Source organism: Lagopus muta, chromosome 7, assembly GCF_023343835.1.
Source record: "Lagopus muta isolate bLagMut1 chromosome 7, bLagMut1 primary, whole genome shotgun sequence".
NCBI classification, from domain to species: Eukaryota; Metazoa; Chordata; class Aves; order Galliformes; family Phasianidae; genus Lagopus; species Lagopus muta.
In genome coordinates this window covers 799,428-814,152 of record NC_064439.1, presented here as the reverse complement: position 1 = coordinate 814,152, position 14,725 = coordinate 799,428, and the positions used below count along the sequence as shown (strand labels likewise).

The 14,725-nt window shown below is 53.4% G+C and overlaps 1 protein-coding gene across 4 annotated transcripts in view; it reads left to right on the top strand.

Annotated features, from left to right (window-relative positions):
* DHX30 (DExH-box helicase 30) overlaps positions 1 to 14,725 on the top strand; it is a 35,711-nt gene that overhangs the window by 19,118 nt on the left and 1,868 nt on the right. For all 4 annotated transcript variants that reach the window (XM_048951910.1, XM_048951911.1, XM_048951908.1 and 1 more), the window contains 14 exons: positions 850 to 976; positions 1,725 to 1,874; positions 2,601 to 2,753; positions 4,414 to 5,235; positions 9,069 to 9,147; positions 9,975 to 10,079; positions 10,869 to 11,044; positions 11,320 to 11,526; positions 11,840 to 11,921; positions 12,405 to 12,598; positions 12,681 to 12,840; positions 13,580 to 13,737; positions 13,905 to 14,008; positions 14,097 to 14,236. In XM_048951910.1, the coding sequence (XP_048807867.1) occupies positions 850 to 976; positions 1,725 to 1,874; positions 2,601 to 2,753; positions 4,414 to 5,235; positions 9,069 to 9,147; positions 9,975 to 10,079; positions 10,869 to 11,044; positions 11,320 to 11,526; positions 11,840 to 11,921; positions 12,405 to 12,598; positions 12,681 to 12,840; positions 13,580 to 13,737; positions 13,905 to 14,008; positions 14,097 to 14,236 (2,657 nt within the window). The remainder of the gene's footprint in view (positions 1 to 849; positions 977 to 1,724; positions 1,875 to 2,600; positions 2,754 to 4,413; positions 5,236 to 9,068; positions 9,148 to 9,974; positions 10,080 to 10,868; positions 11,045 to 11,319; positions 11,527 to 11,839; positions 11,922 to 12,404; positions 12,599 to 12,680; positions 12,841 to 13,579; positions 13,738 to 13,904; positions 14,009 to 14,096; positions 14,237 to 14,725) is intronic.

Here is a 14,725-nt window from a genome sequence, read left to right as displayed (position 1 = left end):
TCCATTGCAGTGCCTGACCACCCTTTCTGAAAAGTAATACTTCCTGATGTCCAGCCTGAATCTCCCCTGCCATAGCTTGAAGCCATTCCCTCTGCTCCTATCACTAATGATATGAGAGAAGAGGCCGACCCCCAGCTCACTACAACCTCCCTTCAGGAAGTTATAGAGAGCAGTGAGGTCTCCCCTGAGCTCCTCTTCTCCAGGCTGAACATTCCCAGCTCCTTCAGCCTCTCCTCATCAGCCCTGTGTTCCAGACCCCTCAAGGGACCCCCTGCAGGTGGGCCCAGCACTGACTGTGGTGCCGTTTTGTATGTGAGAGTGAGGCCTTGTGCCTGATGGTTTTCACAATGGAAAGCCCAAGTGCTATCTTTGGTGTCCTGGGCCTAAAGAGATTTCTATTTCCAGAAGCAGTGCAGGTAGGAATCCTTTTCCAATCCCCTAAATGTTGGGGGCAATGCTAAGTCTGCTCCTTTTCATCGCCGTGCTTGCTTGACTTTATGAGCAGAAATCTTACATTTCAAGTAGTCAACAGGAGAAAAATCAGTAGGGTCCTGGTGGTGGTGGTGGTTGTTTTGAGGAATGCTGTTGGATGCAGAAATAAGTTAACCCTGCCTTGTTGGTTTTTTTTTGTTTTAATCAGTTAAAAGCTGTTTATTCAGTCTGGTTCGTAACACTGCTGTAATGTTTTAATTGCTGCTCAGTGTGATTGTTCTGTAATTGACAGATTTTAGTAGTAAGAGCAGCCTGATCAGGTGACTGAGGTTACCTGTACTCAGCAGCAGCCCTGAGGTGAGGTGGCTCTGAGGACAGAGGGGATATTTGTGTATCAAACTGTTCTCTTCCATCCAGCCGAGGAGGGAGTTCCATTGAAATGACAGATGACAACACTGCCATCCGTGCTCTGACGCAGTTCCCGCTTCCCAAAAACCTCCTGGCCCAAGTGATTCAGATTGCAACCTCTTCCTCCACAGTCAAGGTAAGGTGCTGTTTGCTCCCTGCCCTGGGACCTGCAGTCAGGAAGCTCCGAGGCTCCAGTTGGGCTCTCTTTGGATGCTTCTTTGGGCAGCTGGATGCTGGGGGCAGAAGGGAGGTTAATGAGGCTGACAAAAATCAGCCTGAAGAGTGAGAGAAGTCTTGGTGGGAGAGAAGGAAATGAAGCACCAGGAATGCTGTTACTTGAGGTCCAGGCAATAGAGGAGCTGTTGTTTGCATGAAGGAGTCTGTTTTCTAAGATAAGTTGGCATTTCCTCTAATGTCTGCACCAAATACAAGTCTGTGTTACTCAGAACTGTGTCATTTCTGCGCTGGTGGAATCTTTCCTCGCTTCAGTTCTTGCCAGTATCCAGCAGTTCTGCTCCTTGGTGTGTGTCACCCACCTCCTTTCCAGACCCCACGTGCTTAGCTGTGCTCCATCCCATGTGCTGTCAGACACGTTCTTCTCCACACAGCTGTCTGCTTTCACTTTTGCCTCAACTTATGGGCTTGAGGTGGAATTTGTGCTGATAGAATGGCTGGGTTGCAGAAGACCACGATGCTCATCCAGTTTCAACCCCTTGCTGTGTGCAGCACACCAGGCTGCCCAGAGCCACATCCAGCCTGGCCTTGAACGCCTCCAGGGATGGGGCATCTGGAATTCTGTGCAATAAACACTCTGCTTAGAAGTGTTAGGGTGTCATTTAAAGTCAGCCTGTGTCAGGCTCTCCCCCCTCTCTCCCACCCTTCAGGAATACATGCAGTTCCGTACGGTTGGCACCAAGACCAAGATCTGCAAGCTGACGCTGCGCTGGCCCTGTCCCATGACTTTTGCAGCCAAGGGCCGTCGTAAGGTGGAGGCAGAAAACAAAGCAGCAGCCTTGGCCTGTCAGAAGCTGAAGGTAAGCACACACGGCTCCCTCCTGTCACACAGAGATGCTCCTTGCACCTGACTCTCCGTATTTGAGCCTGATGTGATGGCGTGTGAAACTTCCTTACCTCTGATTTCATACCCAGTAAACCTCTATTTCCAAGCCTCTGGAATCGATCCCAATTGCTGTTGTACCCCTCTGGTATCAAACCTGTGAGGACCCTTTAAGGCTGTTTTGAGCTCTCAACAAAGTGATGGGTGGGGATTGCTCTCGAAGTGTTGCTCTCTTGGACACCTCGGTGTCTGCTGGGACAGACTGCCTTCCTGTTCTCATAGATGAGCTCATCTGGCAACATGGCTGCATTAGGTTTCTCCGTGGACTCTAAAGCTGTCAGAGGAAGTCCAGGAAAACAGCATAAGGCTTGGTACTGAGCTGTCCCAGCATGCCAGGACTGCAGCAGGAGAGTTAACAGCCCATGCCAGCAGGGTTTTGTCACTAACGGCTGTGGCTGTGGTTTCTTTGACGGGTCTTATTGAGACCTTGTGAGCACCATGCTGAGGGAGTGAAGCCTTTTGCTTCCACGTGTCCATTTCTGCAATAGGAACATGTCCTGTTCCTTGCTGTGGTAAAAGCAGGACATGAAGGGTTGGGGCTGCAGGATGGGCAGTCAGCCCATCAGAACCTGCTGGACCCGTCTCTGTTGTCGTGATGTGTGCAGCCATCTCGTCTGATGTTCTTTGCTTTTGTCCTTCTCAGAGCCTTGGACTGGTGGACAAGAACAACAACCCACTCAGCCATGCTATGTATAACATGACTTCCCTCCGGGAGCTTGGTGAGAACCAGAGGAAGCCGTGCCACATCAAAGTCCCTGAAGCAACCCTGCGTAAGATTGAGAACTATCTGAATCATGTAAGGCTCTGAACCGCCTTTGGTTGATCACCTTTAACTTCAGAAATTGTGCACTGGCTGGGAACTCTGTGTCGTGGTGCTGGGGGAGTTTATGGCTCAGTGTTTTGCCACAGAACTGATCAGTCTTTGTTGAGCCTTGGAGAAAGGAGACCCTTTATGTGCAGCGGGCCTTCTCTGGATTCTTTGTTACAAGCAGATCTTGCTTCCCTAAAACTGGTTCTGCTTTGTTCCTTTACAAGGCCAGCTGCTGGTAAATTTGCAGATCTCCTTTGGCAGTGTCTCTTCCAGCATGTGCAATGTAGTGGTGGGTGCAGGTCCCCCAGCACCTGCCTGTGCTCACCCAGGAGATCCCTCTCCCTGGTGGGAGGCTGGCAGGAGCTGAAGCAGTGTTCCCTGGGGACAGGACGGGGTTCCCTGGGAGCATTCATCATCAAAGCAGGAGTTAGTGCTGAGGTTAGCTGAGGATGAGCGTGGCAGAGGTATAAAGTCTGCAGCTAATTGAAGTCATTGGAAATAGTGCCCATGTTTGGAAGGTGACTGGTGGTTGCTGTGCCACGCTGATGTGCTTTGGAGCTGCATGATGTGGATCTCTGGGATGTTTACAGTTTTTGCAGATACCATAAATGAAGCAGTGGTGAGAATGTTAGGAAGCCAAGCCTGTGCCTAAGGCAGCAGCTGCTTCTCAGTGAGCTGTTCTAAGTGGCTGAATCAAGGGTTGGAAAAGTTAGAAAAACAGCAGCATCTTGTGAGTGCTTGGTCTGCCTCCATGTGTATGTGCCATGAGCTGTCACAGTGCATGCAAGGCTTGCTTTTGTGACTCTGAAGAAGCCTGAATCCAGAGCTACTGATCTGCAGCTGGACCTTTAATCCTCTGTACACCTGGGTCTATGGTTTGGTTTGTGTTCCTGACAATTCCACTGTTGCTCCTTTTAATTATTTCTGTGGGATGTTTGGCTTTTTTAAAAAATTTAACCAGGACTGAATATTTCTGGCCTAGCTAAGCACTTAAATTTTGTGCAAGTTACCTGTCTGGACTTCCTGAGCATGAGGAGAGTGGTGGGACAACTTGATGGTATCAAACGTTTGGTTTCTGGGGTGGATGCATCACTTGCATACAGTGTAGACACTGAGTTGGAGAGTGTAAGGTACAGTTCTGTGCCTGTCAGTTTCACATTGGTGTTAGTGTTTCTGTCAGGACAGATCATAGAATCACAGAATGGCCTGGGTTGCAAAGGAGCACGATGCTCATCTGTTCCAACCCCTGCTGTGTGCAGGTCACCAACCAGCAGCCCAGGCTGCCCAGAGCCACATCCAGCCTGGCCTTGAATGCCTGCAGGGATGGGGCATCCACAGCTTCCTTGGGCAACCTGTTCCAGTGCCTCACCACCCTCTGGGGGAAAAAATTCCTCCTCATATCCAACCTGGACTTCAGGAGACACAATAAGGAAATTGCAGGGAGCTGCTCAAGTTGCAGTCTGAGTTGAGGTCATTTGAAATGAGAATTAGGAGGCTGAGTTACGCAAAGTCTAAAGAGATTTGAATGCAGCTTTTTGGTCACTGCAAAACCCATCTGACCGAGTCCATTTTGGGCACTTATTTCTCTTCTCCTTCTGATGACTGTCCCCAATCTGTCCCTCACAACTTGCTCCATCTCTCCCAGTATCCAGTGGACATCAGGGAGTCCAGGCCCCGGATTGCTGATGACATGATGAACCTGAGCAAGGAGTCGGGCGCCATCAGCGACGCCATCACGGGGAAGACGTACATCCCTATGCTGGAAGCGGAGGAAGTGCGCCTCAGTCAGAACCTGCTGGCCCTCTGGAAGAGGAGGGGATCCTCGTGGCAGGAGAGCCACCCGCTGCCCGTGGACCCTCACAAGGACACCATCCTCTCAGCCATCGAGCAGAACCCCGTGGTGGTGATAGCGGGAGATACGGGCTGCGGGAAAACCACGAGGATCCCTCAGCTCCTGCTGGAACATTACATCCTGGAGGGACGCGGCGCCCGCTGCAACGTCGTCATCACGCAGCCCAGGAGGATCAGCGCCATCTCGGTGGCCCAGCGCGTGGCGCAGGAGTTGGGTCCCAACATGAGGAAGAACGTGGGCTACCAGGTGCGGCTGGAGAGCAAACCCCCGGCCCGGGGAGGAGCCCTGCTCTTCTGCACCGTGGGCATCCTGCTGCGGAAGCTGCAGGGAAACCCCAGTCTGGAGGGCGTCAGCCACGTCGTGGTCGACGAGGTCCACGAACGAGACGTCAACACGGATTTCCTGCTCATCCTGCTCAAAGGCATCCAGAAGCTCAACCCTGACCTGCGCCTGGTCCTGATGAGCGCCACAGGAGACAATCAGCGCTTCTCCCATTACTTTGGGGATTGCCCTGTGGTCAAGGTGCCCGGTTTCATGTACCCAGTGAAGGAGTACTACCTGGAGGAGATCCTGGCCAAGCTGGGTAGGCACCGACACCGGCACTACGAGATAAAGGTGGGTATGTGTGCAGCGCGGCCTTGAAGCTCTTCCCCCTGCACGAGGGGCTTTGGCATATCAGCAGGGGGAGAGTTTGGGCCTGCAACTGGTCCCTCCTTCCTGTTGTTTGTGAGCAGTGTTCGCTTAGCTTTCGTTCCAAGTCAGCACTCATGAGCTAAATTCAGCTTAGCAGTATCCCTTGTGTTTTAGTTAAGTTATGGGTGAAGGCAGCTTCATGTTGGGGTTTAAGTTGCTTTTTTCCCCTCTTTGGTGTGTGTGTCTGAGTAAGCTACCAGCTCCGTGTGCTTGTGTGTGTGCAGCATGAGAGTCTGGTGCAGGATCCAGATGGCTGTGCCTTGGAGCAGTCGTGTTAGCGGGCACTCGTCGTCCTGCAGCACTCGGTTCCTTCATGGCTGCTTTGTGCAACTGCTCTGACTGCTCCACGTTGTTCTTTGAACAGTGCCTCCAGGGCTGTACTGCAGGTAACCTCGCTTCAGTGGCACCACAGAGTGCTTGAGATTGGAAGAATCCTCCATTGCAGGTTCATCTAGGCCAGCCCCCCTGCTCAGAGCATGGTCAGCCCAAGCAGGCTGCTCAGGAGGAGCTTTTCAGCATCTCCAAGGGTAGATACTTTGCAGCTTCTCCAGTGTTCAATCTCTCCCTGAGTAAAGATGGATTTTTCCTGTGCTTAAATAGAATTTTCTGCATTTTATTTGTGCCCGTTGCTTCTTGCCCTGTCAGTGGGCACTGCCAAGGAGAGCCTGGCTCCCTCTTCTTCATTAGAAAATATTGGATATTCCCATTGAATAATTATACAGGTTAAGCTGCCTCTACTCCAGGCTCTCTGTCCTTCCTCACAGCAGGCATGTTCCAGACCTTCATCATCTCATGGCCCTTCCCTGGACTCGCTCTGGTGGCTCTGCTTCATGTGGGAGCCAGACCTGGCTGCCGTGTGCTCACCTGAGGAGCAGGATCACCTCTGCCAACCTGCTGCCAGTGTTTGGTGCAGCCTGGGGAGCTGGAGCTCGTTCTGGCTTGTGTTCAGTTTGGTGTCCATCAGGATTCTAAGCAGCTTTCCAGCTGGCCAGCCCTCAGCCTGTCCAGGAGTTTGCTCCTGAGGCTGCAGACTTTGGCTTTCTTCTTTCTGAACCACATGAGGTTTCTGTCAGCCTGTGGAAGTTCCTGTCTGTGTCTGAGCAACCATCTGGTGTACCAGCCACATCTCCTAGCTTTGTATCATCAGCAGATTTGCTGAGGGTGTCCCGTTGCTTTCAGGGCCACCTTCCTGTTTCTGCTGTGGCTGGGATTTTTACCCTGCTCCTTTTAGGCTGGCCTGACACACTTGTTCCAATTTACTGAGACATAAAAGCTGCTGTTCTGTGCCTGGTGGATTTGAAGGCCTGGGGTATGCATGGCATACTTCTGTCCCATGAAATTTCCTTTAAGTGTTGCTACTTATGAGGTGCTATTCAGTAGAGGTTCCCAAGTGTCAGCTAGCTTTCAAGCCTGGAGAACAGGAAAGAGAATGCATAATAATCACAGCACAGCAAAGGAAGCTGGCAGTGCTGTGACTGGAGCAAGTGCCAGATGGAGCCAGAGCAGGCTCCTGAGCTTCCTGCTCCTGGGGAGGCCATCCAGCTACAGGCACTTGCTCTCTCCAGAAGATGTTTTGGGAATCTGTGCACCTTTCTGCTGGATCACTGCTTATTGCTGCACACGTGTCCTCCTGGGACCACAGAGTGTCCAGAATTGGAGGAGCCCATACTGATGGTTCAGTCCAACGCTGGGCAACCTAAGAGTTGAACTTTAGATGTGAGAGTGTTGTCCAAGTGCTTTTTGAGCACCCAACAAACTGGGGGCTGTGACCACTTCCCTGGGCAGCCTGTCCCAGTGCCTGACCATTTCTTCAGTGAAGAATTCTTGTTTAGTATCTATCCTGATCCTTGCCTGATGCAGCTGGGAGCCATTCCCTTTCATTCTACCACCAATGATCAGCACTGCCTCTGCTCCCCATCTTGAGGAAGCTGCAGACAGCAGTGAGGTCATCCCTCAGTCTCTCAGTGGAGCAGACCAAGTGTCTTCAGCTGCTCCTCATAAATTGTGCCCTCTAACCCTTTCACTCTTTGTTGCCTTGCTTTGCACACATCCTGATATTTTATATCCTTTATACTGTGGATCCCAAAGTACTGCACGCCGTTCTTGAGGTGAGGCCACAGCAGTGCTGAGTGCAGTGTGACCACTATCACTGACCTCATCAAGTGAGCTTACCTGTGCTTGCTGCCCCCCAGGACACTCCTGCCCCTGACTCCTGTCTTGTCTGGCTGCTCAGGCAAGTTGCTGACTCCTATTGAGCTTACTGTGAAGCAGAGCCCCTCGATCCCTTCTGAGGGGCTGCACTCCAGCCACTTGTCCCCAGGCTCTGTGTACATCCAGGATGACTGCATCCCTGCTGCAGAATTGGTTGTTTGCTCTTAGTTAATTTCACATGCTTGGTGATTGCCCAGCACTCTATCAGGCTGCTCTGCAAGGCCTCTTTATCCTTAAGGGAATCAGTGGCTCTTCCCAGTTCAGTATCATCCAGAAATGTATTCAGTGCACTCAACTCTTGTGTCCAGGTCTTTGAGTGAAGTACTGAAGAGAACTGGCCCTAAAATGAAGCCCTGCAGAGCCTGGCTGCTGATGTTGCAGTGTGCCCTAGAAGCCTTTGAGCCTGGCCCATCACTGCTCTGTGTCTGGCTGTGTGCTGGACACTTTGTCTACAAGGATACTGTGACATTATCAAAAGCTTTGCCAGAAACCTCGTAGCCCATAGCTGGTGGGTGAAAAGAAGGGAGTGGAACCTTGTCATAAAAGACTGTAAAGCTAGTAAGGCACGACTGGTCTGCTGTGAACCCATGTTGGTTCTGACTGATGGCATCTTGCAAGTGTTTCTTCAGTAACTCCTAGAACAGCCATCAGAAATTTTCAGGTACTGATTGCCACCATCATCTTTCTTGCCCTTTTTAAAGGTCAGAGTAATGTGAGCAAGCTTCCAGTTGACCAGGATTGACCAAATTCCTAAGACTGGCAGCAGATAACAGAGAGGCCTTTCAGGACCCTGGGATGAATCCCATTGGAGTCCATTGACTAATTGCATTCAGTTGCAGCAGTAAATCAAGTCAGCTGGGAGCTTATCACTCCTAGGTTGTGGTGCTCCAATGCAGGGTTGGTGTTAAGGTGGAGGTGAAGAAGCCATTGAATGTCTGCTTTATCTTATCCCTGCTTGGAGATGGCCAACTTTATCAAGTAAAAATCAACACAACAAAAGAATGCACCACTTCTTTCTAACTATCCATCACGGCTTCGGTTCGGAGCTTTGGCCATGTGAGTTTCTTCCTGTGAAGGCAGAGGGCACCTCTGTAGTCCTTCTGTATATCCTGACCTTGCTTCCAAGCCTGCACGCTTTGCTTTTCTGCCTGAGTTCCAGGAGGAGTTCCCTCTTCAGCAGGCTGCCTTCTGCCTGCTTGCTTGGCTTCCAACATGCTGGAATTGCCTGTTCCCACACTCTGAAGAGATGGCTCTTCAAATCCCACCACCAGTGGGGGCCCCTTTCCCATTCCTGACCAGTTCCTTGAGCAGCCTGCTCTCCTGCAGCCCATGGCAGTGGCTCTGCTGCCTGTCTTCTCCGTATCGCCCAAGGTTTTCAGCTCAGCCATTGCATGATCACTGTGGTTGAGGCAGCCACCACTCATCACTTCACCCGTGAAACCTTCTCTATTTACAAACAGCAGAGCTGGGATGGCACTCTTCCTGTCAGCTCCCTTAGTACCTGTATCAAAACGTTACCTTGCTGTGCTTACTGTTTTATCCAGCAATCAGATGATGAATGTGTCCTTGATCTTGATCTGATCACCGACCTTGTACTCCAGATTGACGCCCATGGAGAACCAGGTAGGTTCTGTTTTGCCCCCTTCCCTTTTACTCTTCCTGGGGGAAAAAAAGAAATGGTATCTGCAGAGCCCAGACCCCTGGCAGAGAAAACACTGCCAGAGCACCCTGCATTCCTGCTGCAGTGAGTGGTGGCAGGCAGTGTGATGTGACCTCACTCTGAGTCTCTGACTGAGCCAACATCTGAGTCCTCCACGTCTCAGCCAGAGGAAGTGAACAGTGCTCACAGCAGTCCCTCAGATTTATTTCTGGAGTCCAGAAGGATCTCTGGGGGCTGGGTTGGGTGCTGATCCTGCACTGGTGCCTCGGTCGTTGTGTCCCAAGGTCCAGCAGTTGCTGGGCTGAAGTGCTGGACTCATTGGTGCACCAGCCTGTGCTGCACTGTTTGGTTACATTCCTGTACTGCAGAACCATCCCCACTAGGTGCCATTCCCTAGGAGGTGATGGGGCTGTAAAGAAGGCAGTATTCTACGATTACTTCTAAGGGCTTTCAATGTTTTAAGGCTGTTAGAAGGCATTCACTCCCAGAATGCAGCTAGCCTTGTTCCTTTTTGGTTTTCAGCTCTGTCCTGATGAGTTCACAGAATTGGATGCAGCAGGTGCTGGGGTGGGCTGCCCTCAATGGCTGTGCCTGTCCCTTGTTCAGAAGTACGATGGCAGTTCCTTTAGTGATCAGCTGGCAGTGGGCATCACAGCCCTGGGCCCTGCAGGTTTCTTGGACCGAGGGGAAATTAAGGGCACGTTCTGTCTGTGCAGCAGCAGCAGTTTCTGTGTCCCCACCTGGGGAGGATGCTTGCATTCCCACCCCACGTGTTCTTGCTCTGTTTCAGGTGGGATCCTCTGCTTCCTGCCCGGGTGGCAGGAAATCAAAGGGGTGCAGCAGCGCCTGCTGGAGATGCTGGGCTCCCAGAACAGCCGGTACCTCGTCCTGCCAGGTGAGATGGGCCAGGCTTCTCCCCAGCAGCCAGGAGAGGGGCAGCTGACTGCATGAACCCCTCCAGCAGCTGCACGTAGATACAGAGCGAGTCTGTGTGCTCTGATGTATGAGGAGTGCATGTAAAGCACAAATAACTCCTAGCAGAGGCTGGCCAAACCTGTGTGAGATCAGGTAAGCTGCCTTCCTGTCTGCCTCCAGCAGTGCAGAGTTAGGTGAGGAGGAGACCGATGCATTCTGTGTCACTGGAGCCTTGATAGAAGAGCTCTTCAGGACTGTTTTGTGGGATGTCTGTTGCTCACCTTCTACTTTTGAATGTCATGTTTTAGGTTTCCCTCCTGGGATACAGAACAAGTCAGTATTTCCCTGCAAAGCTTGAAAGATTTTTGTTCTGTTTTGGATTTCTTGCTTTAACAGTCTTCTGCATTCAGTGTCAGACAGGTCAGAGGGGTGCATCTCTGAACAGCTCAGTTGCTGATTAATGCAGGTGCTCTGACAGAACTGCACGTTCCTGTGCTTCCCTGCTCTTTGTGCAGTTGCTGGAAATCTCTCTGTCACTGATTTGTAGTATGGAAAACAGGATATAAAAATGTTATGGGCTCTTGTCAGCATGAGTGAAACCAGGCAGCAGTGGGGCTATCCATCTCCTGCCTCAGACCTTTTGAAAAGGGGAAGCTGAAGGACTGGAGTGAGGAAGGGATGGGATGATGTTCTGGTGGTGCCAGTCACCTCGTCCTCGTGCAGCAAAGCAGCTCAGCAGGGCAGGGCTGACTCTGCTTTTCCCTGCCAGTGCACTCCAACATCCCCATGATGGACCAACAGAACATCTTCCAGCGGCCTCCGCCTGGCGTCAGGAAGATCGTCCTGGCCACCAACATCGCTGAGACCTCCATCACCATCAACGACATCGTCCACGTGGTGGACAGTGGCACGCACAAGGAGGAGCGCTATGACCTGAAGACCAAGGTACCAGGGCCGAGGGGAGCACTGAGCTTTGCAGGCCGTGCAGGCGCCCAGTAGATGGCATCCTGATGGCACCTGTGTGCTGAGTGCCTCAGGCCTCTGCGCCGCTGCTCGCTGGAGCACGGCAGTGCTGGGATGCATGACAGGGCTTCCCCTGCCCTTCAGCAGGACGGTCGGTGGGTTGTGAGGAGTTCCCAGGGTCTGCAGAACAGATGGAAGGCTGTGGCTGTACTGGGCAGAGCTGCGGGAGCATTCATATCTAATCCTTCTTCTTCCAGGTGTCTTGCCTGGAAACAGTCTGGGTGTCCAAATCGAACGTGGTGCAGCGGCGAGGGCGCGCCGGCCGCTGCCAGTCGGGGTTTGCCTATCACCTCTTCCCTCGCAGCCGCCTGGACAAGATGCCAACATACCAGGTGCCAGAGATCCTGCGCACCCCGCTGGAGAACCTGGTGGTTCAGGCCAAGATCCACATGCCAGAGAAAACAGTAAGCAGCCAATTGAACCAGCATGCCAGGGGCCCGCTCCAGAGATGAGCTCTTGCCTCAATCCAGTGCTGATGGCTCTAGTTCTTGCTTCCCCATATGCACTGCTATCCAGAGAAGACCAGAAAATACAGAGATTATTTTGATGACAGAGCATGTCTAGAGCTAGACTCTGTGCGTGAGTGGAGAGGACTGTGCTTATGTCCCTGTAGGGGAAATGAGGGGAACTCATGGCCCCGAGGCAGAACAGTGGGCTCACGGAGGCTTTTCCATGTGCTGGGAAACATGCCTTTTGTTTTCCTTCTGTGTATTGCAGGCAGTTGAATTTCTCTCCAAGGCTCTGGACAGCCCTGACATCAAAGCTGTGGATGAAGCAGTGATTTTGCTGCAGGAAATTGGTGAGCTAATGCAATGTCCTGGTGTGGGTGTGATGGGAACGTGTTTGCTGTCTGAATGTGGGAAGTGAGAGCTGGCACAGGATCCTGTGGGACAGACTGGGCAGGATTGTCCCCAGATAAGGATGGCAACTGCACACATTGTGGTGCTGGTTCATTTCCTGCACTGCTTTGCTCAAGGAGAGGGGAGATCTTTACTCAGAAGTTGGTGAGGCGCCCCAAGCTGCAGTGCCCGCCCTTGGAGAGGTGCCTGAGGCTGTGACTGGGCCCTGGGCCCATGGCAGGGGTTGGACCTGGGGGGCTTTCGGGGTCCTTTCCAACCCCAACCATTCTAAGATTCCACGGCCCCCGTGCTGCGTGCTTTATTGAGTTACACCAAATAATCCAAGCACTGAGATCCTCCTGGCAGATCCCCAAAGCAGCTGGCTGCCACTTGTCTCCTGCTTGGAGCTGCTGCTGACGCCCTCGCGTGCGGCTCTGTTGCAGGGGTGCTGGACCAGCGAGAAGCCCTCACCACCCTGGGCAAACGCCTTGCCCAGATCTCCACAGACCCTCGGCTGGCAAAGGCCATCGTCCTGGCATCCATTTACCGCTGCCTCCACCCTCTGCTCGTCATCGTTTCCTGCCTCACCCGGGACCCTTTCAGCAGCAGCCTGCAGAACCGTGCTGAGGTGGACAAGGTGAGGAGGAGACCTCCAGGAGGAGGCTGGGAGCAGGCAGGAGAGGGGCTGTCGCCTGGCTGACCTTGCGTCCCTCTGCCAGGCCAAGGCCGTTCTGAGCAGGGAGAGCGGGAGCGATCACCTCGCCTTTGTCAGAGCCGTGGCGGGCTGGGAGGAGGTGCTGAGACGCAGAGACAGCCGTGCCAGGGATAACTACCTGCAGGACTACTACCTGTATGGCCCCAGCCTTCGCTTCATCAACGGTGAGTCCCATGTGCCTGCTTCTCCTCCTGTCCCCTGAAGAGGCTGAAGCACTGCTCCTGTTTAATACCTCAGTGCTATGCTGGGCCCTGTGCTGTCAGAAAGATGTGGGGGGCCAGGAGTGTGTCCAGAGAGGGGCAGCAGAGCTGGAGGGGTCTGGAGCCACGGTGCTATGGGGAGTGGCTGAGGGAGTGGGATGGGTTGGTCTGGAACAGAGGAGGCTTAAGGGAGGCCTTGCTGCTCCCCACAGCTCCTGAAAGGTTGGGGTGAGGTGGGTTTGGCCTCTGCTCCTAGAAGCAATAGTATGAGAGGTGACAGCCTCAAGTTCCAACAGGGGGAGGTTCGGGTTGGATATTAGGAACATCTCCTACTTCCTAGGAGAGTGGTTGGACGCTGGCACAGCTGCCCAGGGAATGGGGGTGGGTTACCAGCCCTGGGGGTGACCAGGACTGTGGAAATGTGGCACTCAGGACTGTGGGCAGAGTGGGCTTGGGCTTGTGGGTCTCAGAGGGTTTTTCCAACCTGAATGATTCTATGAAAAGCAGAGTGCAGAAATGGGATTGGCCTGCAGGTGAATCCTGGCTTTGGAATTCAGGAGTGCAGAGGCAGCCCTGGCTGCAGGAGGCCACAGGTGCCAAGGCAGAGCCTCCAAGCTGAGCTGGAGCTGGAGCTGCCCTGCTGGGGTCGTTTTGTTGCTGGTGGGAGAGCAGAGGGTTCAGCAGTGCCGTCTGTTCCCCGCAGGCCTTGTCAAGCAGTTCTCAGAGAACCTCTACGAAGCCTTCCTGGTGTCCTCGCCATCTGACTGCACCATGCCTTCATCTGTATGTAACCAGTACAGTGAAGAGGAGGAACTGGTCAAGGGAGTCCTCATGGCCGGACTGTACCCCAACCTCATCCAGGTACAGGCTCCCCACTCTGCACTCACTGCTGGGCGTCTGGATCCTCCTCTGAGGAGCGGGGCTGCGCTGCTCGGTTCTTGGAGGTTGGCTGGGAGCCGCCCAGGTGGGATCTTGTGCAGGACAAAGCTGCTCTGTGGGCAGAGCCTGAGGTGTTCTTCTCCTTCCAGGTGAGACAAGGCAAGGTGACCCGCCAAGGGAAGTTCAAGCCCAACAGCTACGCGTACCGGACAAAGGCGGGCACCGTTCTGCTTCACAAGTCAACCATCAACAGGTGAGCGAGCCACGTGTGTGGATGCACCAGCCCAGAGCCTCGGGGCTCTGCTGCGTCCGGCGATGGCTGACAGGGCTCCCCTGTGCAGGGAGGCCTCCAAGCTGTACAGTCGCTGGCTGACCTATTTCATGGCGGTGAAGTCCAACGGAGGGGTGTTTGTGCGGGACTCCTCCCAGGTCCACCCGCTGGCTGTGCTGCTCATGACTGACACGGACATCCACGTCCGAGGTGAGTGTGCAGGGCTGGGGGCAGCCTGGGGTGAGCCCTGGGGGAGGGATTGGCTGGGCTGGGCTTCAGTGGGGAGGAGCAGGTCTGTCCTCTGCTGGGCCCTTGTGAGGCCCTGTCTGCAGCACTGCCTCCAGGCCTGGGGCCCCCAGCACAAGAAAGGCATGGAGCTCTTGGAGCGGGTCCAGAGGAGGCACTGAGGTGCTCAGAGGGCTGGAGCAGCTCTGCTTGAGGAAAGGTTGAGGGAACTGGGCTTGTTGAGCTTGGAGAAGAGAAGGCTGGGGGGAGACCTCATGGTGGCCTTCAGTGCTTGAAGGGAGTGGATAAACAGGAGGGGAATGGCTGTGTGTGAGGGTGGGTGGTGATGGGACAAGGGGAATGGTTTGAAAGTGAAACAGGGGAGGTTTGGGTTGGATATGAGGGGGAAGTTTTTCAGCCAGAGGGTGGTGAGGCACTGGCACAGGTTGCCCAAGGAGGCTGTGGATGCCCCAT